The sequence below is a fragment of the Rhinolophus ferrumequinum genome, chromosome 10 (genome assembly GCF_004115265.2).
Source record: "Rhinolophus ferrumequinum isolate MPI-CBG mRhiFer1 chromosome 10, mRhiFer1_v1.p, whole genome shotgun sequence".
NCBI classification, from domain to species: Eukaryota; Metazoa; Chordata; class Mammalia; order Chiroptera; family Rhinolophidae; genus Rhinolophus; species Rhinolophus ferrumequinum.
The window spans coordinates 7,686,730-7,714,550 of record NC_046293.1 but is presented as its reverse complement, the minus strand read 5'-3'; the positions used below and the strand labels follow the sequence as shown (position 1 = coordinate 7,714,550).

Genomic DNA, 27,821 nt, shown 5'->3' with positions numbered 1-27,821 from the left:
TTTGTAATTGCCTACTTATTTCATAAATGTCTTTTTCCTCCATTAGGGTATAACATTCATGGAAGTTTTTGTTTGTTTGTTTTTTTGTTTTTGAAGGAGGGTGCAGCTCACAGTGGTCCATGCGAGGATCGAACCAGCAACCTTGGTGTTATTAGCACCACGCTCTAACTGAGCTAACCAGCCACCGCCGTAACATCCACGAAAGCCAAAACTACTTTTTGCTTAAGAGATACTTATGAAATGTTTGTTAAGTAAAAGAATGAATATGCCGAGGAAAAACTTCCCAAATACAGGGGAGGAATCTATATAGGTTCACAACTGAACATCACGTAAAGAGATCTGGAAATAGGTAAATTCAAAGATCTTGGCCATGGCGATGCACCAGCAGGAAAGACATATACCAGACTTTTAGTAAAGAGTGTATTAGGCTTCACACAGCAGTTACAAAACATCTTAATACTCCTCTCTCCATTCCTGACCCACTGATCCACCAAAATCCTATATTTCTCAGTGAATTGTATCTCCATTCTAAGCCAGAAATATGAAATTCACCTCTTCAAATCCAGCAATCCATGTCTATTGATTGTACCTAGTAAATATCTTCTAAATCCATTCTCTCCTCTCCATCTCCCTAACCATTTGTTGCTGCCTGTGGTACTCTAAATTATTTACGTTATCTTTAGCCTCCCTCCCAAATAACCCTCCACAATGCCTCAGGGGTGGGGCTGGGGGAGGCACTGGGGAAGAAGGGGAAAAGTATCCCAAACAGGATATCTGATCGATTTATTTTCAAAATAAAAAAACTTCAGTCAAGTTGGCACAGTAAGTTCACGCTTTAAAGAGCAGGTCTGAAGCCAAAAGGCTGCTGGGCTCTTAATCTGACAGTCAGGGGGTCAGCTCGTCAGGGGTTAGGGAACCAGCGCTGGTCTCATTCTTTGATGTTAGGGTTTAGCTATGTGAGAAAAGTCTGCGAGGAAAAAAAGAAAAAGGAAAAAAAGAAAAAACAGCCGCAAGTTGCTTCCTGGGCTATAACTTACTCGTAACTGTGAGTCAGAAGCAAGAGGACACACATGTGGCCTTAAGGCTTGAAACTGAACAAGCCACCTGCTGGCTCAGTGACTGGCTCTGTGACACAGACCCCAGTATTACAGGCATGAGCCCTGCGCTCCCTTTACAAGGGCTGCCCTGGCGGCTCTAAGGGAGGGAAAACCCACATAAAGGGAAAAGTGAACGTGGGTAGCTGAGGAAGAACCTCTCACTCAAAATAAGCCTGAAAACTAAAATTCCAAAATAGATTTTTTTAAAATATAATGCTAATGGCCAACAAAAGAGCAACCAAAACATGAATTCAATCCAAATGAAATCAGTGTTCTATAAATCAATAACCTATATTGTTATAGGATTTTAAAATACTGTAACAAATGTTTTAAATAAATATGATTACGAGAGATTAATACAGGTATGATATCCATAACAAAAATATGAGATTATAAAACAAAAGTAGGCAGAAATGAAGAACAGATGGGAGAGCCAATTAAAAATCCTAGAAATACAAACTATAGTCAGTGGGATTAAAGAGAGAAAAATCCTCAACACCCAAGATAAACTCCAGAATCTAACAGCCAAAGAGAGAAATTGGTCATTAAAAAAGAGTACTAATAAATTCTTCCAAAATAGAGCACAGAAAAGCAACAAAATTAGAAAGATTAATTCAAAGTCGTAAAGGACAGATTGCAAGGCCCCAATAGTCATGTAGGAGTTCCAAAAGAAGAAAACGAAGGTAATTGCAAAAAATTAATATTGAGAGAGACAACAGCTGGGAATTTTATAGAAAAGATGTGAATACTCACATCAAAAATGATCTCCAAAGACCAAGCAGGATAAATAAATCTATACCTAGAAACACTACAGAAAAACTGAAGAAATTTAGGATAAAGAGAAACTCTTCAAAGCTACCAATCCCTTCACTGGGACTACGGCAGCCCACTAGCCATTCGACCAGCAAACATTTACTCAACGTCTCCACCAAACCAAGTGAAGAAACTAAGGTACAAATGAAGTAACCCCAGCCCTCCAAACACCCCCAGCCCAGTGAAGGGGACTGACATGTAAATACGTCATTACAGCCGGGTGATGTGTGCTGCAACAGACGTGTGGACAAGGCACTCTGGACGGGCAGAATCTGCTGAGCTGCACAGGGCCGTGGAAAAGAACGTTCTGGTGAATATTCGCACTGAGCTTGGTTTGAACACGAATATACATGGCAGGAAACAAGAATAATAAAGATAAAAATATGTAAGGACTCATAGTATTCGCTGACACTGGCTGATGACTTACTATGTGCCTGACTTTTAGAAATTATCCCTAATAATCTTCAGACCAACCCTCAGAGTTTATGAAGTCCATCTTACAGCTGAGAAAATTACGTTTACAGTATAAACTCTCCCAAAGTCACAAAGTTAATAAATAGAAAGTAGAGATTGGTTCTAAAAAAAATAAAATATAGACTTCAATTACTTTGACTGACTTTCGTATTTTATTTGATGAGAACCTTGGGAAGAGAATGGTGCTGCCTCGGCAGCGCCGTAGTGCTACACTGGTTCCTCTCCTTTGTTTCCCATCCTCTGTTGTTCACGTGAGGACAATAAGTAAAGAGCACTGTGGGAAGACTGGTGGGACGGGCACGTGGAAGTTCACAAAAGTCATGATTTGCTTCTTGCTATGATATCAATACTACTATATTTGTTTAAAATGAGCAAAAGGCAATCCAAAATATGTAACTGTTTGAAGCATAAAGGTTTTGTTTGAACACACAATAATATAAATTTTAACAACATAACAGAACAGGCTTATTGTCATGCAGTTTCTCTAGTCCCACTCCCCACATAAGAACACAGGACACGGGGAGGCCAAAAAGGAACACCCATGGAGCCATGGATAGGGGGTTCATACCACTATAGTCTCGCTGGTGGCTGGGTTAGAGACACAGGAAGCAGGCTCCACACGATCCACAATCCGCCGTCTGCTTCTCTGCCAACCAACCAACCCCCTTGCCACTGTAGCCACGGCAGTTATATTAGTGGCTAATGGCTAACCGGTAACAGCTGGTGGCCACCCAGCCACAGCGGATGGCTATCTGATTACAGCTCTAATGGCCCTCTAATAACCGAGCCAGCACCTTTCCACGTGAAGCCGAGAGCCTGGAAACTGCTCTCTGGGACTCTGTCCCCACACTTATGATGACCCCAAGCCTATAACAATAGTTTCTTGAAGGAACTTCATTTGTTCATCAAGACCATGAAAATGTTTGTCAGAGATCGTATTTGCTCACGTAAGCTATTGAATTCAGCAGCCTTGTCTTGTTAACCAACCCAGCTCTCTGTAAGCGAGCACACCTATATTGCAGTAATTAATCCACCACCATCTATCAGGTGGGTTCTATGGTTAGAGAACTTTGATAATTGCATCCGACGGCTATAGCAAAAAATTGTCTGACTGCTTTGAAGCTAGATTCCCCCCCAGTGCTTAGCCACTACAGCATACTGCCGAGGAACTGTCTGCCTGACACCACCCCACATCCAGGCCCTTCTGTAACAGAAGTCATACCCCCAAATTTTAGTTATTTGGCTTTTAGAAACAATATGGCTAACCAACATCTAAAGTAATTTTTTTATTTATTTTTCTCATATATATATATTTTTTAACTTACTCTTTCCGGATATCTTGGCTCTATGCAAGTCATTATAGTCACCTTGAAAAGGAAAATCCCACTCATCCCTTTTTTCTCCTACTTCGCTCCCACTTTCTCTAAACTTTTTCAGGACTCAAATACCTGCTACTTTCTCCCCTTCTATGAGAACCTGAACTGAATAAACCACCTCTCCCTCAAAAATATAGATTTTAGTAATTTATAAACTAGAGTAAATATAAATAAATGTATCACATCTTCCAAAGCACCTGCCTCTTACATTTTAATCTTTATCTCTTAACCATGGCATAAAAGGCTTAGTGTTTACTCCAAGACATTCAAACTTTGGTGGGTAGATAGATGACTGGCAAGGGCCCACCCTCGAGTTCTGGAGGGCACACAGGGAGGCAGCCCATACATAAATTAGCCATGAATATAAATGAGAAGTATCTAATTTCTTACATTGGGTGACTAATGATGATAGTGGAAAGCTAAAATGGCAGTAATGTCACCAAGGTAGCTACTTCTAGTAAGATAGCTTAACAAAACTTTTTAACAACAGTGAAAATTTGTCTTTTTGAAGTGTCCCTTTTTAAAAAATTACCTTTAATTTAAATATACGTGTGTATGTATATATAAAATCGCCCACTTAAATGAAATTAACTGCAATTTCATGACTTACCTAATTGAGGAAAAAACAGCACATAAACCTATGATGTACACATTTCTGAACCCTGAATTGCTTTTATAAAAAGAAGGCCATTTGTGTAAATAAATAATTCGATGGTATGAAACATTCAATTGGGTATTTTTCAGACAATTTTAATTAAGTTCATTCTAGTACTTCAGTGAAGCTTTGTTAGAATATTCTAAAGAACTCAATTAGGAAAGGCTGTGTAGCATAATTATAGAGTAGGACTACACAGTATTAGGATGTATGAGTTTTAATCATGTTCATTCATTCATTAGCTGTGCAACCTTACCTAAATAACTTAATCTGTGTGTGTTAGCTCTTCATCTCTGTAATAGAGATAACAGTCTTTGTTCCTCAGAAGATGTAAGGGTCACATGAGATACCATACATGGAAAAGCTCTATTATTAAAATGTAATAACATTCAAACAACTAGATACTATATAGAAAAGAATGATATTTACCTCTGCCTCAAAATATACACAAAAGTTAATTCTAAATCAATCAGCGACCTCGCTAAAACTATAAAACACCTAGAAGAAAATACAGGAGAATATACCTTCACAGCTTTGGGGTAGGCAGGTTTTTTAGACAAGGCACAAAAGGCATTAACCATAAAAGAAAACAACAAACTGGACTTCGTCAAAAGGCAAAGTATATGCCCAAGAGAACTGAATGTGTATGGGCACAAAAAGACTAGCACAGGATATTCATGACAGTTTTATTCATGATAGCCAAAAAGTATACACAACCCAAACATCCATCAGCAGAAAATGGGTAAACAAACTGTGGTACATTCATATGATGGAATATGATTCGGCAATAAACAGGAATACTGCTGACATGTGCAACACCATGGATGACTCTCAAAAACATTATGTTGAGAGAAAGGAGCCAGAAACAAAAGAATACATACTGTATTCTACCATTTATATGAATTTCAAGAACAAATGCAACTAATTTATATGGTGAAAGAAATCAGAGTAACAGTTGCCTCTGGAAGGAAGGATTGGCTGGAAAGGGGAATGAAGGAATTTTCTGGGATGATGGAAATGTTCTTTATCCTGATATGAGTTATGGTTACACTTACCCCAAATTCATCAAACTGTACGCTAAAGATCTGTGCATTTTATAGCATGTAAATTATATCTCAATACAGAACTGATAATATTTAAAATCTACTTTGAAAAGTAATTTATAGTAAAAAATAGAAATTTTTGTAATTGAAGGAGTCAACTCTGACGTTTTTATTTTTTACATTTCTAAAAGAAAGTCAATTGGTATAAATTTGCTAAAAGTACAAAAATACTAAGGTATGAATCATCCAAACATCAAATTATTTATTGAGTGATCCTAGCCCCCAGGCAATGTACTAAGTGCTAGGGACACTGTTCTTGCCCTTAAAAATTTCATAGTTTTGCAGGGGATACAGATATGTACATAAATGTGCTCTGACAGAGGTGTGTAGACACTGTGGACATAAAGGAGAGAATGTTACACTCTCCCTGGGAACGTCAAGGAGGTATAGGACTATCAGCTGGAGACTCTACATCATGTGTGGGAACATGAAACCTTTCTGATGAGGTTGAGCCTAACCTGTTATTAGCCCTAAACCTCAGATGAAAGAAATTAGCCCAGCCATGGCAACTATGTGTAGCTATTTGTCCAAGACCATCAAATTAGTTGGACTTGAGTGAAGGATATTTTAAACCATGAGAGCCAGAAATAAAGAATATAGGGTACACATTGCTTGTACCATCTTTGACCTAAATAACTCTGAAACAGGTGCCAAAAAGAATAAACTTTTCAGTTCCTGTCCCAGATTAGTGAACAGAGCTAGTTCAGTTCTCAAATCCTTTCTAGCTGTACCATCCTGCTATATATAACTAATTAAATGGTTGGTCAAGTTTAAAGACATGACACATGCTGATAGGATGGAGTAGAAGAGTGAACAGCATGATCAGGATGGGAATAACATCATTCATTCATTCACTTATTCATTCACTCATTCAGCAATATATTGTAGTAGTTAAGAACATGGATTAAGCAGAGGATTGAATCAGTGATCTGGAAGATAAGGTAGCAGAACACATCCAATCAGAACAGCAAAAAGAAAAAAGAGTCCCAAAAAATGAGGACAGTTTGAGGGGCCTCTGGGACAACATCAAGTGTATCAACATTTGCATCATAAGGGTACCAGAAGGAGAAAAGAGAGAGCAAGGAATTGAAAACCTATTTGAAGAAATAATGATGGCAAACTTCCCTAACATGGGGAAGAAAACAGACATACAAGCCCAGGCAGCGCAGAGAATCCCAAACAAGATGAACCCAAAGAGGCCCACCCCAAAATACATCACAATGAAAATGCCAAAGGTTAAAGACAAAGAAAGAATCTTAAAAGCATCAAGACGAAAGCAATTAGTTACCTACAAGGGAGCTCCCATAAGCCTGTCAGCCGATTTCTCAACAGAAACTTTGCAGGCCAGAAGGGACTGGCACAGAATATTCCAAGTAATGAAAAGCAAGGACCTACAACCAAGATTACTCTACCCAGCAAAGCTATCATTTAGAATTGAAGGACAGATAAAGAGCTTCCCCAACAAGAAAAAAAAGTTTGTCATCACCAAATCAGTATTACAAGAAATATTAAAGCGTCTTCTTTAAGAAGGAAAAAAAAAGATTAAAAAATATGAATAAAAAAATATGAATAACAAAATGGCAATAACTACATATCTATCAACAATAACTTTAAATGTAAATGGATTAAATGCTCCAATCAAAAGACATAGGGTTGCTGAATGGATGAAAAAATAAGACCGTTACATATGCTGTCTGCCTACAAGTGACTCACTTTAGATCAAAAGACACACACAGACTGAAAGTAAAGGCATGGAAAAAGATATTTCATGAAAATTGAAATGAAAAAAAAATCTGCGGTAGCAATACTTATACAAGACAAAGTAGACTTTGAAACAAAGGCTATATAACAAGAGACAAAGAACAACCCAGCAATTCCACTTCTGGGTATTTATCAAAGAAACTCAAAACACTAATTCAAAAAGACATACTAGTATTCATACATATATGTTCACTGCAGCATTATTTACAATAGCCAAAATATGGAAGCAACTTAAGTGTCCATCAACAGATGAATGGATATGGTATATACAATGGAATATTATTCAGTCATAAAAAAGAATGAAATCTTGCCATAAGCAACAACATGTTTGGACCTAGAGGGTATTATGTTAAGTGAAATAGGTCAGAGAAAGACAAATACCATATGATTTCAGTTATGTGTGGAATCTAAAAAACAAAAAACCCAAACAAAACAGAAACAAACTCATAGATACAGAGAACATTTTGATGGTTGCCAGATGGGAGGGGGATTGGGGTTGGGTGAAAAGGAGGAAGAATTAAGTACAAATTGGTGGTTATAAAATAGTCATGGGGATGTAAAGTACAGCATAAGGAATATTGCCAATAATATTGTCACAACTATGTATGGTGCCAGGTGGGTTCTAGATTCATTGGGTGATCACTTTATAAGTTATATAAATGTCTAATCACTATATTATACATCTGAAACTAATATAATATTGTACGTCAACTGTAATTAAAAAATAAAAGATTATAAAAAACTTTTAAATTTAAAAGGAAACAAAAAAATCATCATAGTTTTAGTACAGTGATAAAATAGCTGCTCTGTAAAGTATGAAGCATTTTATTTTAATTTTTAATAATAAATTTAATCCTTATGGAAATTGATACTTTTACAATTTCTGGATTACATAGTACAGCATGATCAAAACCCAAGAAGATTTTCTTAAATTTCATCATTAAACCATCAAATCTGATCTAAAATAAATATTTAAAAAATAAAGAGGCTATACACCATTACCAAGTGGGATTTATGCTAGGAATGCAATTTTCACATATGAAAAGCAATTAATGTACTCCATCATATTAATAGAATAAAGGGGGAAAAACACATACTCATCTCAATAGATGCAGAAAAATCATTTGACAAAAGTCAACACCCTTTCCTTATAGAAACACTCAACAAACTAGGAATAGAAGAGAATCTTCAACCTGATAAAGAGCATCTATGAAAAACCCACACCTAACATCATACTTAACGGTGAAAGACTGGAAGCTTTCCTCAAGATCAGGAACAAGACAAGGATGTCTGCTCTCACCACTTCTCGTCAACACTACACAGGAGGTTTTAGCCAGGGCAATTAAGCAAGAAAAAGAAATAAAAGGCATCCAGATTGGAAAGGGAGAAATAAAAGCATCTCTGTTTGCAGATGATATGATCATGTATGTAGGAAATCCTAAGGAATCTAACAAAAACAAACAATTACAGCTAATAAGTGAGTTCATCAAAGTGATAGGATGCAAGATGAGTATAAAAATATCAGTTGATCAGTTATATTTCTATATAATAGCAATGAACAATCTGAAAATGAAATTAAGAAATTAATTCCATCAAAGAGAATAAAATACTTAGGAATAAATTTAACAGAAGTATAAGACTTGTACTTGTTCTTAAAACTATAAAACATTTATAAAAGAAATGAAACAAGACCTAAATAAAGGGAAAGCCATCATGTTTTCACGGATTGGAGGAACTGATATTGTTAAGATGGCAATATAACCCAAATTGATCTATAGATTCAATGCAATTTCAATTGAAATTCTAGCTGCCTTTTTTGTAGCTATTGACAAGCTGAAGCTAAACTTGAAAACGAAATGCAAGAGACCCAGATTAGTTAAAACAATATCGAAAAAGAACAAAGCTGGAGGACTCACACTCCTTTATTTCAAAACTTACTGCAAAGCTACAGTAATCAAAATAGTGTGGCACTGGCATAAGGATAGACATATAGATAAATGGAACAGAAATAAACCCATACATCTGTGGTTATTTGACTTCCATAAGATGCCAATATAATTCAAGGGGGAAATAGTCTTTTCAACAAATAGTAGTGGGATAACTGGATATCCCACAAAAGAATAAAGTTGGACCTCTACCTCACACCATATACAAAAATTAACTCAAAATGTATCCAAGATCTAAATGGAGGAGCTAAAACTATAAAACTCTTAGAAGAAAACATAGGTATAAATCTTTGTGACCTTAGATTAGGTAATGATTTCTTACATGTGACACTTAAAGCACAAGCAACCAAAGGAAAAATAGACAAACTGGATTTCATCACAATTTAATCAAGAAAATAAAAATACAACCTAAAGAATGGGAGAACACTTTTGCAAATCACCTATCTGATACAAGTCTTGTATCCAGTATAAGGAACTCTTAAAAGTCAACAATAAAAAAACAAATAACCCAGTTAAAAATGGACAAAGGAGTTGAATAGACATTTCTCCAAAGATATATAAATGGCAAACAAAGACATGAAAAGATGCTCAAAATTAGTATTCAGCGAAATGTAAGTCAAAACCACAATGAGATACTACTTCATGTCCATTAATTGGACATGGCTATAATAAAAAATCCATATAGGATGGCTATAATGAAGAACGATGGATAATAACAACTGTTGGTAAGGATATGGAGAAATAGCAACCATCTTACATTGCTGGTGAAAATGTAAAATGGTGAAGCTGATAAGGAAAAGTTTAGCGGTTTCTCAAAAGCTAAACATTGAATGACCATATGATCCAGCAATTCCACTCCTAAGTATAAATCCAAAAGAACTGAAAACTGGAGTTCATGCTGATACTTGTACTCTAATGTTAATTGCAGTATTGATAATAGCCCAAAAGTGCAAACAACCTAAGAATCCATCAGCAAATGAATAAGCAAAATGTGGCATGTACACACAATGGAATATTACTCAGCTATAAAAAGAATGAAATTCTGATACATCTTACAACATAGATGACCCTTGAGGACATTATGATAAATGAAATAAGCAAGACATAAAAGGACAAATACTGTATGACTATACTTGTATGAGTGTACCCAGAATAGGCAAATTATTTATAAAGACAGAAAAATTAGAGGTTAGCAGGGGAGTTATGCTTAATGGTTACAGAGGTGCTTTTTGGGGTGATGAAAATTTTTAGAAATAGTGGTGATGACAGCACAACATTTTCAATGTAATTAATGTCACTGAATTGTACACTTACAATGGCAAATTTTATGTTACATATATTTTATTACAAGTTTTAAAAATTAATAATATACCCAAACCATAGAACTGTACACTTTAAATGGGTGAATTATATGGTACTGTAAACCAATAAAGCTGTTTTTTTAAACATGAAGGAAAAACAAAGAAATGAGGTCTCCAGCTATAAAAAGACATGGAAGAATCTTAAATGCATATTGCTAAGTGAAAGAAAGCAATCTGAAAAAGCTACATATTGTAGGATTCCAACTATATGACATTCTGGAAAAGACAATTGTAGAAAGGTCAGTGGTTGTCAGGGGTTGGGAGTCAAGGCGGGTAGAGCACAGGGCATTTTCAAGGCCGTGAAATTATTCTGTATGATTCTAGAATAGTAGATACATGATATTCATTTTTCAAAACCCATAGAACTAGAACACAGTGAGCCCTAATGTAAACTAAAAACTTTAGTTAATAATAATGTGTCAATATTTGTTCATCGATTATAACAAATGTACCAGACTATTACAAGATTAATAGGAGAAACCATGTGTGGGTGGGGAAGAGTACATGAGAACTCTGTACTTTTGTGCATAATTTGGCTGGAAATCTACAACTGCTCTAGAAAATAGTCTATTTTAAAAATGTATACTTAACACAGAGATTGCACTGAATTTTATCCTCTTCTCAGGATTCATAAGACTATTCATTTTTAATATAAATGATAACTTCACATGAGACGGGAAGGAAGTGCTGATTCTTTTACCATTGTGGACTATCAGGTATTACTGGATCGTCGCAGTTCAGTGTTCTATACCCTTTCCCTATTTCACCTCCTCCTCCACCCCCGACGAAATTCTGACCTAAATTTTTGAATTCATAAAACTATTTCCATCTAGCTAATCTTTGAAGATTCCATAGTCTTTGGAAACGCTTCCTTACATTTATGACTAAATTCTAGTCTAATTCAAATTATGAATTACAGTGACATTATTATACCAATTTGCCACGCCTCCTTCTTTATTTACTTTGCTCATTTTCTATGAGGCATCATTTTTCATGAACCTAAGTGTGTTTGTTTTATACACCCTTTTGAAAAAAAACAATATATTGTTCTCTAAGGCACTCAAGAAGACAACACAAAGGATTAAACTGAAAACTACAACTGTCCCAGAGGAAAAGTAGCTAATACATTTAAGAACAACTTTTCCCCAGTTCCTGGTTTAAAATGATCCCCTCCAAAACCCTTAATCTTTACTGACACACTGTGTAAACTTCTTTAACTGTTACCTTGGTCTTTTCCAGCTTCATCTATGTGTTGAAAATCTTTTAGTGTTTGAAGGTTGCAGAAGCCCTCTCTACAATGCTGAATAACTTTCTTTGATCCGTTCTTGATGAGATAATCCATTAGTGTAAGGGATTTATAAACATGGCGCCAGTTCTTTCCATGGTCGTTTAGTCTCTGCCATATCATATTCATAATCTCTGAGAGAGAAATCGTGTTGAAGGTCAGGTCACTGATATCTAGCATCAGAGAACTAGAGGGACCCCAAGGGTCATTAGAAGTTGCTTCCCTGACTTTGATTTCAGCATCTGAGTAATTTTTCACAAAGTTTTTCACTTGCCTCCTGAATGCCATAAGTAAGACAAGATGAGATGGGGCTGAGAGCAATGGAGTAAGAGTTTAGGTGATTGGTTTATAAAACCCTTGAGAGGTAAGTGGTCCCCGTTTCTGCTGCTCCCAAATACAAATGATTAATCTCCATCTTGACAAGGTATCAATTTTCTGCAAAGAAAAGCAAAAAAAAAAAATTAAAAAGGTAACTATTTTTTAATGTCTACAGAAGACCAAATCAGTCTGAAAAATCTAGCTTTAGTTTCTAAATCAGCCCCTCACCTACATTCGCCAGAATTGAGGGTACCATATAAATGTTCCGGGGATCCATATGGGAAAATCTCTCATAAGGGATTGGCCTACTTTATTTCAAGAAATATAGGTGGTCTTTCCAGTCCTAAAGGTTCCTGCAGAAAATATCATTCAACCTCTTTGCCAGAAATAAAATTATTATTAAGCATTATATGGACAGTGGACAACTTAGTATAAGAAAATGGAACTTGGGCTCTGACATCTCACGCTTAAGATTTGTTGCTATGTATAAAATATTAAATGAAGTTCTTAAAGTAATTAAGATCATGAAAATTGAGTCTTAGAGTTACCAAGTGACCCTATGGTCACATTCTTTTTAGAACTACAAGTCATTAAAATCAGATCTAAATATAGTGTGCTTTCTTGTTAATCTAAAGGGGGAAGGGTCCTCAACTAATTAAGACAAGTAGTTGTACCTCAGTGGACTCCATATCTGACTCTTGGTACCCTAAACCAATTATTTTAGTCCTGGTAAGGCTAGTGAGTTCAAGGAAAAAGTTAAATTACTTTCTTTACTCAGCTTTAGAAAAGGAAGTATGAGTTTAGAACTCTACAATGTCAATAGTATGATTCAAATAGTGTAAGGATTTTCCTAAAACCTGGAGTGATCAGCATGTATCTCTCAGATCTCAAAACAAATAGACAAAGAAAGGCCCATTTAGGTTGATACAAAAATACATTAAACTTCAACTGATGCTATGAATAATCAATTCACAAGTTCATAGGAAACCATTCCCTTTCTTCTTTTTCATTATTTTGCATTAAGGTGGGTTCCCTAGAGATGCACCAATGGTGGCCACCGAGATAGTGTACCATACTGATTTCAAGACCTGATGAGCATGCAGACCCAGTGAAGCCTTGACAATCTATAATCAGATTTTACTAGAGAAACTGTATACATACAAAAGAAAATGGCTGAAATCCATAACAAATGTATTTGTTATTTTTAGTTTTGTTTTGTTTCTCTTCTTTGACCTTCTCAACTCCCAGCTCAGGCTTGATTAATTCCAGGGTGTATTTAAGGAAGACATACATTTTCAGAAACATCCTAAGTGAACTATCACTTCTTTTTTAAAAAATAAGAGAGGGGGTTAATTAGCTTTTTTTTTTTTTTTTTAAGCACAACACATCCTCAAATAAGCAAGATAGAAAATTTATCAGTTTAATTAAGATGTCTCAGAAAAAGACTACCATCAACACTAGGAAGAAAAATAGTTGTGTGTTTTTTAAGTTTTCTAATTTTCTTTCTTCAAACACAGGCATTTTTTATCTGACCCACCACTGCAGCGAAAACCCGATTTACGGTGTGTTTCAATAAGCTATTAAAATTTTCAATCATGAGGTTTTTCTTTTTCTATTGTCCTTTTTCCCCTCTACCAAGCTCACTCAATGCAGAGATACACTGTGACATTGGCTTAGAGCAACAAATATTGATCTGTTTCCTCAAAAGTCTATTTAAAGAAAACACCCTGTTAGAACCATAACCTGCAGTAATTAAACAACAGTCATTAAAACCCATTTTTTCTTTTTTTTGGATAGCTACCTTTCGATATTTTGGAGCTACGAAATCCTAATCTTCTAGGTTTTCTTATTTTCTCCAACCTGCATTTTTAAATTTTAAAAACCGTTTCCTTAAATGAATTTTCTGCCCCAGAAATCTATCTAAATAATCAGATAGCCTTCAATCCAATAGAGTAGTTTAAAGTGGATGTGCTTGACATCATGCCAAAATTAAATACATTTCCAACCATCAGAAAAACCAAAAAGAAAAAAGTTTGGATACGTGAAATAGTATCATTTACTAATATATGGTACTTTGTGACATGAATACAGACTATGTAAGACACCATTCTACTACTGTTGTTCTTTCATACAAGGAGTTCAGTTCATTGTAGTTGTACATTGTATGTTGGCTTATTATGTGTTTTAGACACTTGACTACATGCAAATGCTCAGTCTACTCATACCATCAAAAACTTGAGATTGTTATTACAGTAATGTGACATCTGAAACAAAATTAATGCCCAAGAGGGCAAAATTTCACACCTGAATTTTAGTTGTCTGGCTACCCAAATCCTTATAATATTTAGAAATGGAGGGAAGTAAGATATTCCATGTCACAAATCTATGTCACCTCCTCTGAGAGGTCTTCACTGACCTTGCTAACTAGGTCTTCCCATCACACTCTTTTCAGCACCTGGTGTATTTCCTTCCTGGCACTTATCATGATCTGTACGTATTTGTCATTTTCTCTTTGGTTTTCTCCACCACCAGACTGATCTTTGAGAGCAGGAACCTTCACCATCTTGTTTCGCAATGCAATCCTATTGAGTAACATGTACCTAGCACATCGCAGGTACTCAAGAAACAGTGAATGACCTTTGGGATAAACCTGAATTGGTTTTACAGATTACAGACATGACATCTTAAAAATATAGTCCAGCTCTTGTAATTGTCAAGTAAAATTCAAGAGTATGGAATAAATATTTTTTAATTAATCAGTAAATATTTCTTGAATACTTACCATTTACACAGCATTGTGGAAGATATAAGAAGTATAAAACATGATCCCTACATTCAAAAAAACATCGTTAAAGAGTTTTCTCCCTTAAAATATTCCAAAATAAACAAATGATGAGGTAGAAAAGCTCTCTGTTTCATTTTAGATTTACCCACTTCCACAGTGCTTTGGCCAAGGCTGTTTTCCCCCGGAACTTTACCTGGATTGTAACAGGAAATCATTTAAGTTATCAAGTGACATTAAACTACTGGTCCACAATCTCTTATCTGAATCCTTTCAGGCCAGATGAGTTGCGGAATTCAAACTCAATTTTTCATTTTATCTTTTACTTTTGAAGGGTAATGCCATGCCTACACCATACATTGCACGATACCCACAGTGCGGTATGGGGTCACTTGAACAGTCAAACACATTAATACGACTGTAACAAAAACCTGTAAATATTTGGAATAAATTAAGACAAATGGCTCATTTCAGTTCAGGTCTTGTCGCCAAATAAGTTAGAGGGGATACTGGTTTTCAAAACTTTTGGAGTATCAGAATTAAGAACAAGGCATTGAGTTCAACTCAGGAGGAAATAGGGTTTGATCAAGGTTGTTTTGGGGGAATGATTATAGAGAATACTGTAGCATTAAGAGGTGTAACTGTTTTGATGGAAAGAACACTGCAAGAAGCGGAGAAACCGATTGTTTTGAGCCCCTCCTATGTGTTCATTAATTCATTCAGTTATTAGTTTTCCAGAGTTTATCATGTGACAGGCTCCATTCTAGGAAATGGAGAAATACGCACAAGACACAGTCCCCACCCTCTGGAGTAGATGCTACTCTACTGAATACTCCCAATGTGCTGGCACCTAGACATTCTCATATCTCATCTCATTACTTTAATTAGGATTCCAAAAACATGGCTTTGAGGTTCTGCTCGGCCATTTCCTAATTAAGGCTTACAACTTCTCTGGGCCTCAGTTCCCTATCTGCCGCATTAGGACTAATCACATGGGGGGGGCTGTTGAGAGCAAGAAACGAGATGCGTGGGTAAGAATTTTGAACATGAAGGGCGGAGGCTGAGAGAAAATCAACTTCCAGCGACTACCCTCTAAGAGCACACGATTTACTTGGAGGGGGAAGCTGGAAGCAGGAAAGCTTCTAAAAAGTGAGAGTGACGTGAGGGCAGCACACGCAGCAGGGCCCTCCCCCCTTCAGCCCGTGCGGCCCCGTCCACCTCCCCCCGGGCCTTGGGCAGCGGACAGCACCGGCGTGAGACGAGGCGGGTAGCGGACCCCTCCCGGCCCCCCTCCACCAAAAGGGAGTCTATTACCTGAGGGGAAGCTCCAGCTACCACATCAGGGCATTTTCCCACTCAAATTCACGTTCCCTGGTTCCCAGGCCCAACTGCCCATCCTTCCCCACTTCCGCTTCCTCACTTCCGGCCCCTCACTTCCGGCCTCTCCTAGGTCTGGGGCCCGCGTCTCCCAGGGCCTCAAGCTAGAGGAATGCTTGGGGCTAAAGTATCCCAGCCTGGGGATATCAAGTGGAATGAAAGTAAATGTCTTCATTTAACAATCTGTTGATCTGTGGTGCTGCCCGAATTCTCCTTTCAAAGAATAAATTTTACAACTTGGGTTAGTGTAATTTTAACTGAGTTGAAATGCCATCCGCAGCTGATTTCCATCTCAAAAGAGAAAGAAATTAATAGTAGGCTCTAGAGATTAAAAGAGCAGTGTGCGTGATGGGCAGTGATGGAGTGCCTTCACTGATGGCCTCGGGTACCACTGATGCGTAGTGGATGAAACATTCAGCTGATCTCCAGTGAACACCCACTCTGTGCCAGGCACCCTGCCAAGCAGTAGGGACCATGACCTAAAACACCAATGCAATGCTGGATGAGTTTACGGTCAAGTGTAGGTGACAGGCACCATCCCAGAAGATTGTGACAAGATGTGTATCCTGTAATAAGACAGGAGCGAGCATGTAATTTTGCCAAGGAGTACTTAAGGGCAGGTTTCACAGAAGAGTTTATATCAGAATTGAATCTTAAAGAATGACAGGGAGTTCACTGAATAGACAAAGGAGAGGAGGCCATTAGAGGCAAAGGGCGCCTGTGTAAAGGCTTGAAAGTTGAGAGCACCTATCATCTTGGTAAAACTGCCAGGACTGTAGTTACTATGGCTGTTGGAAAGGCTATTAGTAGAACAGCAGAGGGACATGAAGTGACAGGGGAAAATCAGATCATTAAGGACCTTGTCCATACTACTAGGTGATTTTATCCTTTAGGCATTGAAAATATAATAAAACCCTCGTTTTAAAGCATGTTGGTGGTTGAGTAGAATATGTCAACATTCCACTAGGGTGGAGGTGAAAGACTTAGGAGATGAAAGTAACATTTGTTTTCAGTTCCTACTACTTCAATTATAATTATTATTATAACAGATACTGACATGTAGATAGGTAAGTATAAAATAAGATGATAGGAGATGTGAAAGATGTTGGTGTGTTTGAAATATTGCTTAGCCTGCTATAATATAAAGTAGTGGGGGTAGGAGCCAGAGAGAAATTGAAAAGCTGGCCCAGAAACAGACTGTTCAGGGCCTGAATACCAGAGTAAGGTGTTATTCTATAAAGTAGTAGGGGACAAACAACAAGAATTTTGTATATTGAGTTACAGTTTATGAAGATTTTTTTCTATGCATATCTTATGTAAATTTCAAAGGAACTCAAAAGTAGGCATCAATTACTCCCATTGCACCTATGAGACAGTGAGTTTGAGCAACATGCATTCATTCTACATTACTGAGCACCTACTATGTGTCAGACACTGTGCTGAGTGATAGGAATACAAGGAAATTATAGTCTAACAGAGGAGACAGGAATAAGTCAGCAATTACAAGTTGCCTTGATAAAGGCAAGTATAGAGTGACATGGGAGTAAAAAGGAGATTTGTCTAAATCTACAAAGTTAGGGAAGGCTTCCTGGAGGAGGTGAACTTGAGCTGAGTTTGCAGGAACAAACAGGTTACATGAATTGCCCCAAAACATTCAACTAGCAGGTGATTTAGCTAGAACTTGAACCCAAATCTGCTGCATCCAATTCGATGCCCTTTCCCCTACCCTAAGGAGTAAGCTTGGGTCATTGACATTGCTTGAGTTCTGTTGGCATTCTCACTCACAAGTCTACCTTTTGTGTTTTCAGAAGGTCAGAGATTCCCAGATTTAAAAGAGAATAAAAAACCCATTCCTCTTCTTCTTTTAGAATGAATCTCTGGGTGAGTTCGAAATGGAATTGATTAGGCAAAAGCGTAAAGTGTTACATACCTGGTGGAATTAACTCTGTTAAAGTGGCATTATGTAAAAGGTCCTTCTTATCTGCTTTCCTCCATTTGGGGGCACCATAATTTAGTTGCAGTATTGTAGCATTCACCAAATGCAGACATCTTTTCACAACAGTTACTTGGTGTGTTTTTTCCCCCTGAACTCAGAATTTTACAAAAGACAACAAAGTTCTCTTCTCTTGATTTCTAGGGCATCACTGCTCCCTCCCATCTCCTTGGCTGGTTTCTCCTCATTTCTCTGACCTCTCAGCTTTGGAAGGGTTTGTTCTCTATCTGTATTCATTCTTTAGGTGGTTTTAGCCAGTTTCATAGCTTTAGACATCCTTTACTCTCTCAACAACTCTCAAGGTGTTATTACAGCCCTAACCTGTCCTGACCTTCCCGCTGATGTTTCTCACAAACATCTCGAATTTAATATGTCCAAAATGAAGCTCCTGATCTTCAAAACCATCTCCCCCATTTCAGTAAATGACAATCCTTGCTTCTAGCTTCTCCGCCCACGATCTTAGAGTCATCGTTGAGTCCTCTCTTTGTCTCTCATACCGCACATCATATCCATCAGTTCTCCTTTAATACAGGTGGCTCCCAAGTCTGGGTAGTATATGGTCAGTAGATAATAAACGGTTTATCAGTGCCACGTTCTAATACATGATAAAACATAATATTTATGTTTCCAGATTTTATGGTCACCCTGTATATTCAGAATTCAATCACTTCCCACCACCTTCACTTCCAACCACCTGTCCTAAGTTGCCATCATCTCTTGCCAGGACTGTTGCAGTAGCCTCCTAACTGGTCTCTCTGCTTCTGCTCTTGCTCCTTTACAATATAATCTCAACACAACAACCAAAGATCCTTTTAAAACTTAAAACCCAGGTCAGATCATATAACTCCCCAGTTCAAAACCTTCCATCAGCTTCCATCTCACTCAGAGCAAAATCCAGAGACCTTGCCATGGCTAGCAAGGCCCCACGTGTTCTAGCCCCTCCTCCCTCTCCAACCTCTCTCTTGACTCCTCTCCACCTCACTGACTGAGTCAGGCTTGCTCCCCCCTTAAGGCTTGCTGGTCCTTATACCTACAAAAACTGTTTCCTCAGAGAGCTATCAGGCTGGATCACTCACTTTGTTTTGGACTTGACTCAAACATCCTTTGCTCTCCCAGTGAAATCGCAACCCCCTCCCCACCTCAGCCACACTCCTTCTGACTCTTGCCACATTTTATGTTTCTCCGTGGTAGTACAACCATCTGACGTACATATTGTTTCTCCCTGTGCCAGAGGGTATGATCCAAGAGGGTGGGGACTATGTTTTGTTCGCTGATACATTCCCAGCACTTAGAACAGGCCTAACACAGAGTAGGTGTTCAAACGTTACTTATCAAATGAATGACAAGAGAATGTTTGGATCTACACTATTGAATGAGAAGTACACATTTTACCATAAAATTTAATTAAACATAATTATGCACAAGGAGTTTTGATATTAATAATGATCCCCTCAAAAGGAATTGATGAAAAATTTTAAACAAGTATGCTCTTAAAATTTCTCCACTGTGGATAAGTTCAGATTCCACATATTCCTTAACCTTCCCAATTGTGCTGATATTTTTTATGAGTGTCCATGACATTAAGGACTGAAATGCTGGCATTTTCACATTACGGTCTTTATTCTTAGGTCCTGCCTTAGCACTTGTTCAATTACAGAGCTGGTATGAAATGAACCACTGTAATGGCCTTGCTTCTCTCCCAGGGTGCTCTATAACACACCTGCCAATCATTACTTACTACCGAAATAACTCTCGCTGAGATGTTCCTTTCCTGCCTCTACCCCTTACTTGTAAGGGAGAGGGGCTCTAGTCTGCTCCCTGGGCACAGCGCCTTGTGGAAAAGCAGCTTCCTCATTAGGGTGTGAGCTGAAAACACCACCATACTTCCTATAGTTCAACACTTCCTCTTTCTTCTCATTCCCCAGTCAGGGAAGTTTTAGGGACTCAGCGTTTAACCACCTCTGAACACTGGCTTGGGATAAGGACTGTGGCCAGAGGATTTCAGTGTTCAAAAACTGGCAAAGGAGCTGGTGGGTGTAGCGAATATCCAGGTCGTCACACCATAAAGACTGAAGAACACTGAGGCCAACCATTGTTTTAAAATCAGCAACATGTCGTTATCTCGAAAATCCTATCTTTATAGTATGTGGAAATAATGGGGACCCTATTCAGACACAACTTGAATTTAAGAACATTCAACAAGCCAGCATTCATAAAAAGAAAGTCCTTCATTAAGGAATTAAGAGTAGCAAATTATTCCTTTTAACTCATTCAACACATATTTACTGAGCACCCACTGTGATCAAGGCACTCTGCTGATTCTATACCAGATTCTTCTTTTCTATTTCAACAAAAATATTGAGCAATTGTAGCCAAGGGAAAAGTTCAAAACAAAGAGTAACTCTTGAGCAAGATCGAAGTATAAAGGGGCAAAGAGATAGAAAAAGATACCATTTCACATTAGAGAATAAGGTTAAATTTTAGAACCCCAACTTGAGTCTTATATGGTACTCTCCTTCTTAGCCTTCAAGGGATTAATGCCAGGGACATCCTGTGAGCCCACATTTCCCTCTTTCTTTTGGATCTGGTCCCAAACTCTGAATTGTACCACTTAGCAACTAGCAACTTGTCTAATTTTTGTGCAAAAGATGCAACGCTGCAATCCATTTTCTAGCAAGAGCAAAGAGAGAGGAAGAGGCCTTCGTGAGTTGGTATAGGAGAGAGGAACTTCAAGAGGAGGGCGAGCTATGCATTTGAAGGTAAGAACTGAGAAAGTTGAAGGTGACAGAAACTTTAGGTCAGTGAAAACCCTTAAAATCCCAGACATCCTCTCGTCCAACCAACTCAAGAGAAAATGAATCTCAGAAATTGAAGCAACCAGTCCCAGTTCATGTCTGACAGTGATAAAACTGGGATTAGAACACATCCTGGCTCAGAGCCTTTTTATTTTGTTTTGTTTCAAGGGTGATTTTATGGGCTAAGAGTAATACTGTAGGTTGAGTGCACTAAGAACGCATTTTCTCTGGGATTTTAATATTGTGAGCGATCTAGGGTGGTATTAAATAAGTTCCCCTAAGAATTCCTACCGCTTCTCTGAATGCATGGCTATGCTAAGAGAAAATGAGAGTTTTCCTTCAGGCCAGCAGCAGCTTGCCAATGGACCATCTCTAGGATTAGAAATTTTCTTATGTGAACATAATCGTTCACGGAGGAAATTGTTAAAATTGAAACCAAGCACAAAGAAGCAAAAGTGTTTCATGGAACCTTCTGCATTTTAGTTCAACTCTGGCAGCAAGAAAACAAAACCACACAATCTAAGGCTCACGCCCAACACTCTGAAGCCTCATATCTGCTAGTTCCTGTGTGGTTTGCCTACAGACTGCAGGGCTGACTGGGGGCCGTTTGGAGGAGGGAGTCTGAAGTGAGGAGGAGGCGCCAGTAATGGATCTGTGAGCGTGTGTGTCCTCTGTTAGTGTGGTACCTGGACGACAGCACAAGGTGGATCCGTACTCTGAAATGCAGTAAACTGGATGTGAATTCGTCTTCCTTCTTGCAAGAGAGGATTCTAATAACTTCGTGTCAAAGCCAAGATACAGATTCAACCTCATCTCGTCTAAAAGGTACGTCATTATGCAACATTGGTCCACATACTCTAGAGATCAGTTTTATAATTTGCAAGATGCTCTCCATGAGTCAAGTGTAATTAAAAGGAATCCCATGGGCTCTCCAAATATTGTTTTTAATATTTTGGTTCATCAGCTAAGGTACCTAAATCTTTTGCGATAGCAATGTTTGTGGTGGTAGGATTTGACTTCTAGCAAATGAACTAAGACTTGTTCCTTACCCAGCCCATTATACACACACACAAAAACTCTACTAACTGGCTTCTGAGCCTTCTCAGGGAGAGACTTTAGACTCTGGGATTACAGAGGTGAAATTCCACTTGACCATAGTCAGCATTTAATCCAAGCTGGGACGGGAGGGGGGAGGGTGAAGGGCTGAGCAGCCATGAATGAACGCTAGTATCAGATGTCAGGATTTCTCTCATGGCTTTCATTTCTACTTCTGTGAGTATTTAGGTTGCCCTTACAAAGAATGCCAGTTTGGGTTCCTTTACAAAAAAGAAAATCACGTTAAGATAGATTTCAAGAGGGTATTGTCTCTTTGTCTCTTTATTCAAGTTAACGCCGTATCCCTAAGACTGCCTTCCTTCAGGGGTGGAATCTTAAGACAACTCCTTTATGCTCTGTGCCCCACTTGTTCCTGAACATGAGGTCTGAATACACTACCCAAGATTTTACTAACTTTAAAGTATCACATTTACATACCCGGAACTAGGCCCTGTCAATAAAGTATATGCAACTTAATTTGCACATTACTAAAAATATACATCCCCAGATAAATTAAGAGTAGGGAAAATGTTTAGGATCCAAAAACCCAATGGAAAAGATTGTATGTGCTCATGTTATGTCGTGTGAGAAAGGAAAACCTCAGGTTGGAGACTCTTGTTCTATACAACTGCATGACTGTTCAGTTCTTTAGTGGGTCCCCCGCCCCTTTTTTTCTTTCTCATATTTGGTTTTAGAAGGAACATTTAGTATAAGTATATTTTGCTTTAACAACCCAGTATTGTTTATAAAACTTGACATTTGTAAAATAATTTTAAAGTGATTCTCTTTACAAAAGGCTCCATTACTAAACAAAGAATGCTGTGTAAATAGAGGACCATCTAAATGCATTTAAGTTTCAAGTTTTACAAATTCTTATTTGTATTCTTTTTTCGAGAACTTTTTTGGTTTTGTTGCAAAGAGAGATGGCCCCATATCATTGAATAAAATTACCTTTTCAGATTGAACTTGGGGTGTCTCCCATGTAGTAAACTGTAATCTTATTCTCCTAAATTGTAATAGATTTTTTTAAATGACTTTACTGAAGCAGAGGGGAAGGAGGTGATCGATTTGTTCAATATGAAGAAGTATCTCTATTGCTAATATAATATCCTTTTGAATAGCTTCCACATCTAAGGCCCTGATGAAAATCCCCCTTTTTAAAAAAATTTCAGTTGTTCTACATATACCTTATAGGGATATTGTAAGAATAAATGATTAACACAGATATGAAGTGCCTTAGGAAAAGGCATTAATGAAAATGCAAAATGATATCGTTATTAATTATTTCTTTGAGTTTTGATCATTTTCTTCCCACCTCTTATACAAAGTATATATTACCGCCTGAAGCCCTCTCTTTTAAAACCATTGCCTTCTGGAAGAGCTGAAAATGACCCTAGTTCCCACATATTTTTTGTGTCTCAGAGAATAACACCCAATGGTATTGGTGACTTGTAGGGTTTATCCCTAGACTTGAGCAGAACTTACCTCTTTTCCTGGATCAAGAAAAGTCTACATTTGTTCAAAAATGTGTCATTAAGTGTGATTCCATCAGGATTTCTTAAACAAGTAACGGTAGCTTCTGAATTAGTCCTAGGGACAGATTCTCCATTTTCGTGCCCTCACAAAACGAACTCAAAAGTTGGTCAAGAATCTTCGTGACCTAAGTTATTTGAATCAAAGGATAGAGTCAATTGGCCCTCATTTTGTCGATCACAAGTATTTGCCCAGCATATCTTGATCCGTAAAGAAACAACATAGCCTCATGTCTCTCTCTTTCCTTTTTCTTTTTTTTTTGTCACTTTACAATTTTCAGGAAAGCGTAGTACATAAATAAACATTTACAAACATTTATTGAGCATTTACTATAAGTTGGGCCCTGGGTTAGGCATTGCGTTCTCATCGACAATGTTAATACTAGTCTTTAATACATTTTAGCCAATAGGAAGTCAGTAAATAATTTTTTAAAAACAGTTTTTTTAAATATGCATTCAGAGGTAAACATTTTAAAGCATTAAAAAAAAAAAAACCTATTACTAAGTACATGAAAACAAAAGTCTTACATGTTCTCCCAAGAACATGTAAGCATAGATCTTATGAAGACAGTAAAGAAAACGTTCAAAAGTAAAGTTGAACTATTAGTACATTGAATACCTCCATACTCACCACCTAGATTCAACAATGGCAAACATTTTGATATATCTGTTCCATCTATATGTATTTCTTTCTGAACTACTTGTAAGTTACAGACAAAATGACACTTCACTCCGAAACAATTCAGTACACATCTAAGAAGAAGGACATTCTCATAAGTAATCACAATATCATCATTACCTAAGAAGACGAACAGCAATTCCTTAATATCATCAAATATCTAGGCCATATCGAACTTTTGCCATTTGTCCCCCAAATGTCTTCCATAACTTAAAAATGGATCCAATTTGTAAAAAGGAAAGCACATTTTTTGCATTTGGGTTTTATGTGTTTTTATTCTACATTGGATTCTTTTTAAGGGTTAGGCTAGTTATCTTGTAGAATGTTCCACATTCTGGATTTGTTGATGCCTGATGGTGTTATTTAATTTGTTCCTTTACCCCCTGTGTTTTCTGTAAACTCCAAGTTCGAAGTAAAGCATTGATTCACTTTTGACTGAGCATTTTTTACAAGGTGCTCCATATTGCATCTCATCAGGAGGCACGTAATGCCAGGTTGTCCCTCTGTGATGCTTACTTTGATCATGGCTCAAAGCAGAGATCTCACTCCAGGGGTCTCTCCTTTGTAAAGGTACTTTTCTCTCCTTTGCAATTAACAAGTAATCTGAGCGAGTGACACTTTGGCGCTGTGGTAATAGCCTGTTTCCCAACAAACTTCACCAGTGGCTTTAGGGGAAAATCCTTGCCTAAATCAACTATACCGTTGGGGGTCATATACATTTTAGCACACTTTGAGGAAGGATTGGACATACAAATTCATCATTAGCAGCAGCAACAGCAGATATTTATTGAGTATATAAGTTCAGGTAATAATACTAATACTACCAACCATAATAATAATAAGTAACATTTCCCGAGTGATTGCTGTGGATCCAGACATTCTAGGTTTGAGGCTGAGCCTCCAGTTACAAACTAGGCCAACTGGGACAAGTTGCTTAGTCTTTCTGTTCCTTAGTTTCTTAACCTATAAAATGAGAGTAATAATGGCACCTATCTCATCATATTGTTTTGAAGATTAAATAATTGATACATGTAACATTCCGAAAACAGCGTCTGTTATCTGCCAAGCACTGGTCTGACGTTTTGCAGGTATTAACTCATTTGCTTCTCATAATAGCACAGTGAAGTAAGTGCTAATATTATCCTTCTTTCACAAGTGAGGAAACTGAGGTACAGAGAGGCTAAGTCACTTGCACAGTCATTTAATTAGTATGTGAGAGAGCCTGGATTTGAAGCACGGCATCTGATTCCAGAGTCTTCTCTCTGAAGACAGCGCATGTAATGAGAAGTGACACAAGGACATGGAAATTAGCAACAAGACCCTCCCACCACCACCTCCTAGGTTTTAAATTATTTTAAGTTATTGAAAATCTGGGACTGTTGCTACCAAAATGTGTTTTCGATTTTGTTCATCTGAATAATAGCACTCTGTTAAGCATAGATACTTATTGCATTTCTATAGCTTAAGGCTCTGTGTAAGAAACTTGAAACATTGAAGATAATACTAGGAACTGAAAAATGTAGAACTATGAAGAAATAGGAAGGAAAAAACTGAAAGGAATAATACAAGAGGGGAGTTATGAGACCTCAGAGCCTTGGGGTACAAGACGATATTTTGATGTAGTCAAAGAGGAAAAATCCCTCTCATTGTTCTCCCTCTCATTGTATAAGATTTTACCACTAAAACACGAGTATAGCCATTGTCAGATTTATGGAGGGCCACATTGGATGTCTTCCTGGGACGATGGATGAGTCTTATTAGATGGGAACTTCCCTGGTTGGTTGTCTCACACACTCAAGTCATTCTGTAAGTCAGCCCGTGGTTTCTGAAACATGATTGTATACAGAAAAGGCCTTACAAGCTGGGTATTGGCCTTCATTAGCGTTACAAGACGGTCCCAGTGCTGTCTTACTTGCTCCTTCAATTGCCATTACAGAAAGCTCTCAAGTGTAATTTTCTGAAGAGAACTAAAAATAAATGAGAGAAAAAAAAATCCAACATTAATAATGTTTTTATGCATTTCTAACGCAGTCGTTGCTAAATTGGTTCTGCCTTTTTAATGTTTTTTAATGAAAAGCAGAATAATTGATCAATTGGTCATGAATAATACTTTTTCATTTGTTTTTCTCCACACCTCTCAGCCTTCCAGAACCACAGGTTTAATGTGGCAGCCTACAAATGGTTTATGATTTGTGTCTTTTTTCTAGTACTTTGTGGGAAAATACTGGAAACGAACTGCTGAGAACTCAGTAGGAACTCAGTAAATAATAAGTATATAATTCTCTTGTTAGGTAGGATATTTTTTAAAAAGCCTTTTTAAATAAGTAGGAAATATTACTAGGGAAGTAGAAAAAAATCTAGTTGATTTGTAATTTGAAATTTGTATTCACCACTTTATGTCACAGATTTTTATCACGTTATGGCGCAAAATGTGAGGTCAGATTTGCTCCCCTCCCCCAAATAGATTTATGTTCTAAAAATATGGATTATCGAATCATTAAGGCTAGCAGGAAGATCTCAACCATAAGTTACATCTAAGAAAATTGTCATATCTCAATACATGATATCAACCCTTTGAGTTGTTGATCATAAATATGTTGATATCCACAGCACATAGTTTCTTACGGCAGTGGTGCGGTGGGGGTGGAGGGGAGTGTCAGACACATTTACGAGCTGAAGAAAGCTATAGAAACTCTCCCGGGGGTGAGAACGGGGGGGGGGGGGGGGGGGGGGGGGGAGGAATGTGCCTAGCACTCATCCACGCACTCCTTTACACAGAATTTCCAGTGGTCCATGGGCCTTGGAGTCCACCCATACGTCCAGTCAGGAAAATTTTCCTTTATCTGAAGTTTTGTTTTGTTTTGTTTTTAACCTTGAACCTTGTAAAGCTTAAAAAGAGTTTTCACATATTATCTCATTTGATCTTTGAGGTAGACAGACCACATATCTTACCTCTCATGTTGCAGAGTGGGAAAAGCAGAGCTGGTGAGTCTAAGAGACTTGCTCAAGGTAATTTTGCTAATATCTGGGTGAGTTATAACCCAGGGCTCCTTCTGCTACAGTTGTCTGGGCACAGCATTCTGGAGATGCAGGGACCTTTGATGGGGCTTCTGGAAATCTGGATTCTGCCTCTACTGGAAGCTACCTGTGTGACTTTGAACGAGACATTGTAACCTCTCTGGGCCTCTGTTTCTTCCTTGGTCAAGCGAGAGGTTAGACTGCGTGTTTTCTGAAGCCCTTTTGGTTCTGTGGCAAACTACCTAATCTTACTGGGTCTGAGAACAGAAATGACCTTTTCTGTGATAGATGGCAAGACCTTTCTATCCTTCCCTGTAGGTCATAAGAGCTGGCGTCCAATTCATGATGGGTTCCTTTGCAA

At 37.7% G+C, this 27,821-nt stretch overlaps 2 protein-coding genes across 3 annotated transcripts in view; one reads left to right on the top strand and one right to left on the bottom strand.

The window, feature by feature from the left end:
- The window catches only part of ENTHD1 (ENTH domain containing 1), a 95,674-nt gene extending 83,515 nt beyond the window's left edge, over positions 1-12,159 (bottom strand). Inside the window, exon 1 of the mRNA XM_033116298.1 lies at positions 11,811-12,159. Within this exon, the coding sequence (XP_032972189.1) occupies positions 11,811-12,159 (349 nt within the window). The remainder of the gene's footprint in view (positions 1-11,810) is intronic.
- A 9,573-nt stretch (positions 12,160-21,732) lies between these two features.
- Positions 21,733-27,821, top strand: part of GRAP2 (GRB2 related adaptor protein 2) — a 64,539-nt gene continuing 58,450 nt past the window's right edge. For both annotated transcript variants that reach the window (XM_033116142.1, XM_033116143.1), the window contains exon 1: positions 21,733-21,961. The gene's annotated coding sequence lies outside the window, so the exon portion shown is untranslated. The remainder of the gene's footprint in view (positions 21,962-27,821) is intronic.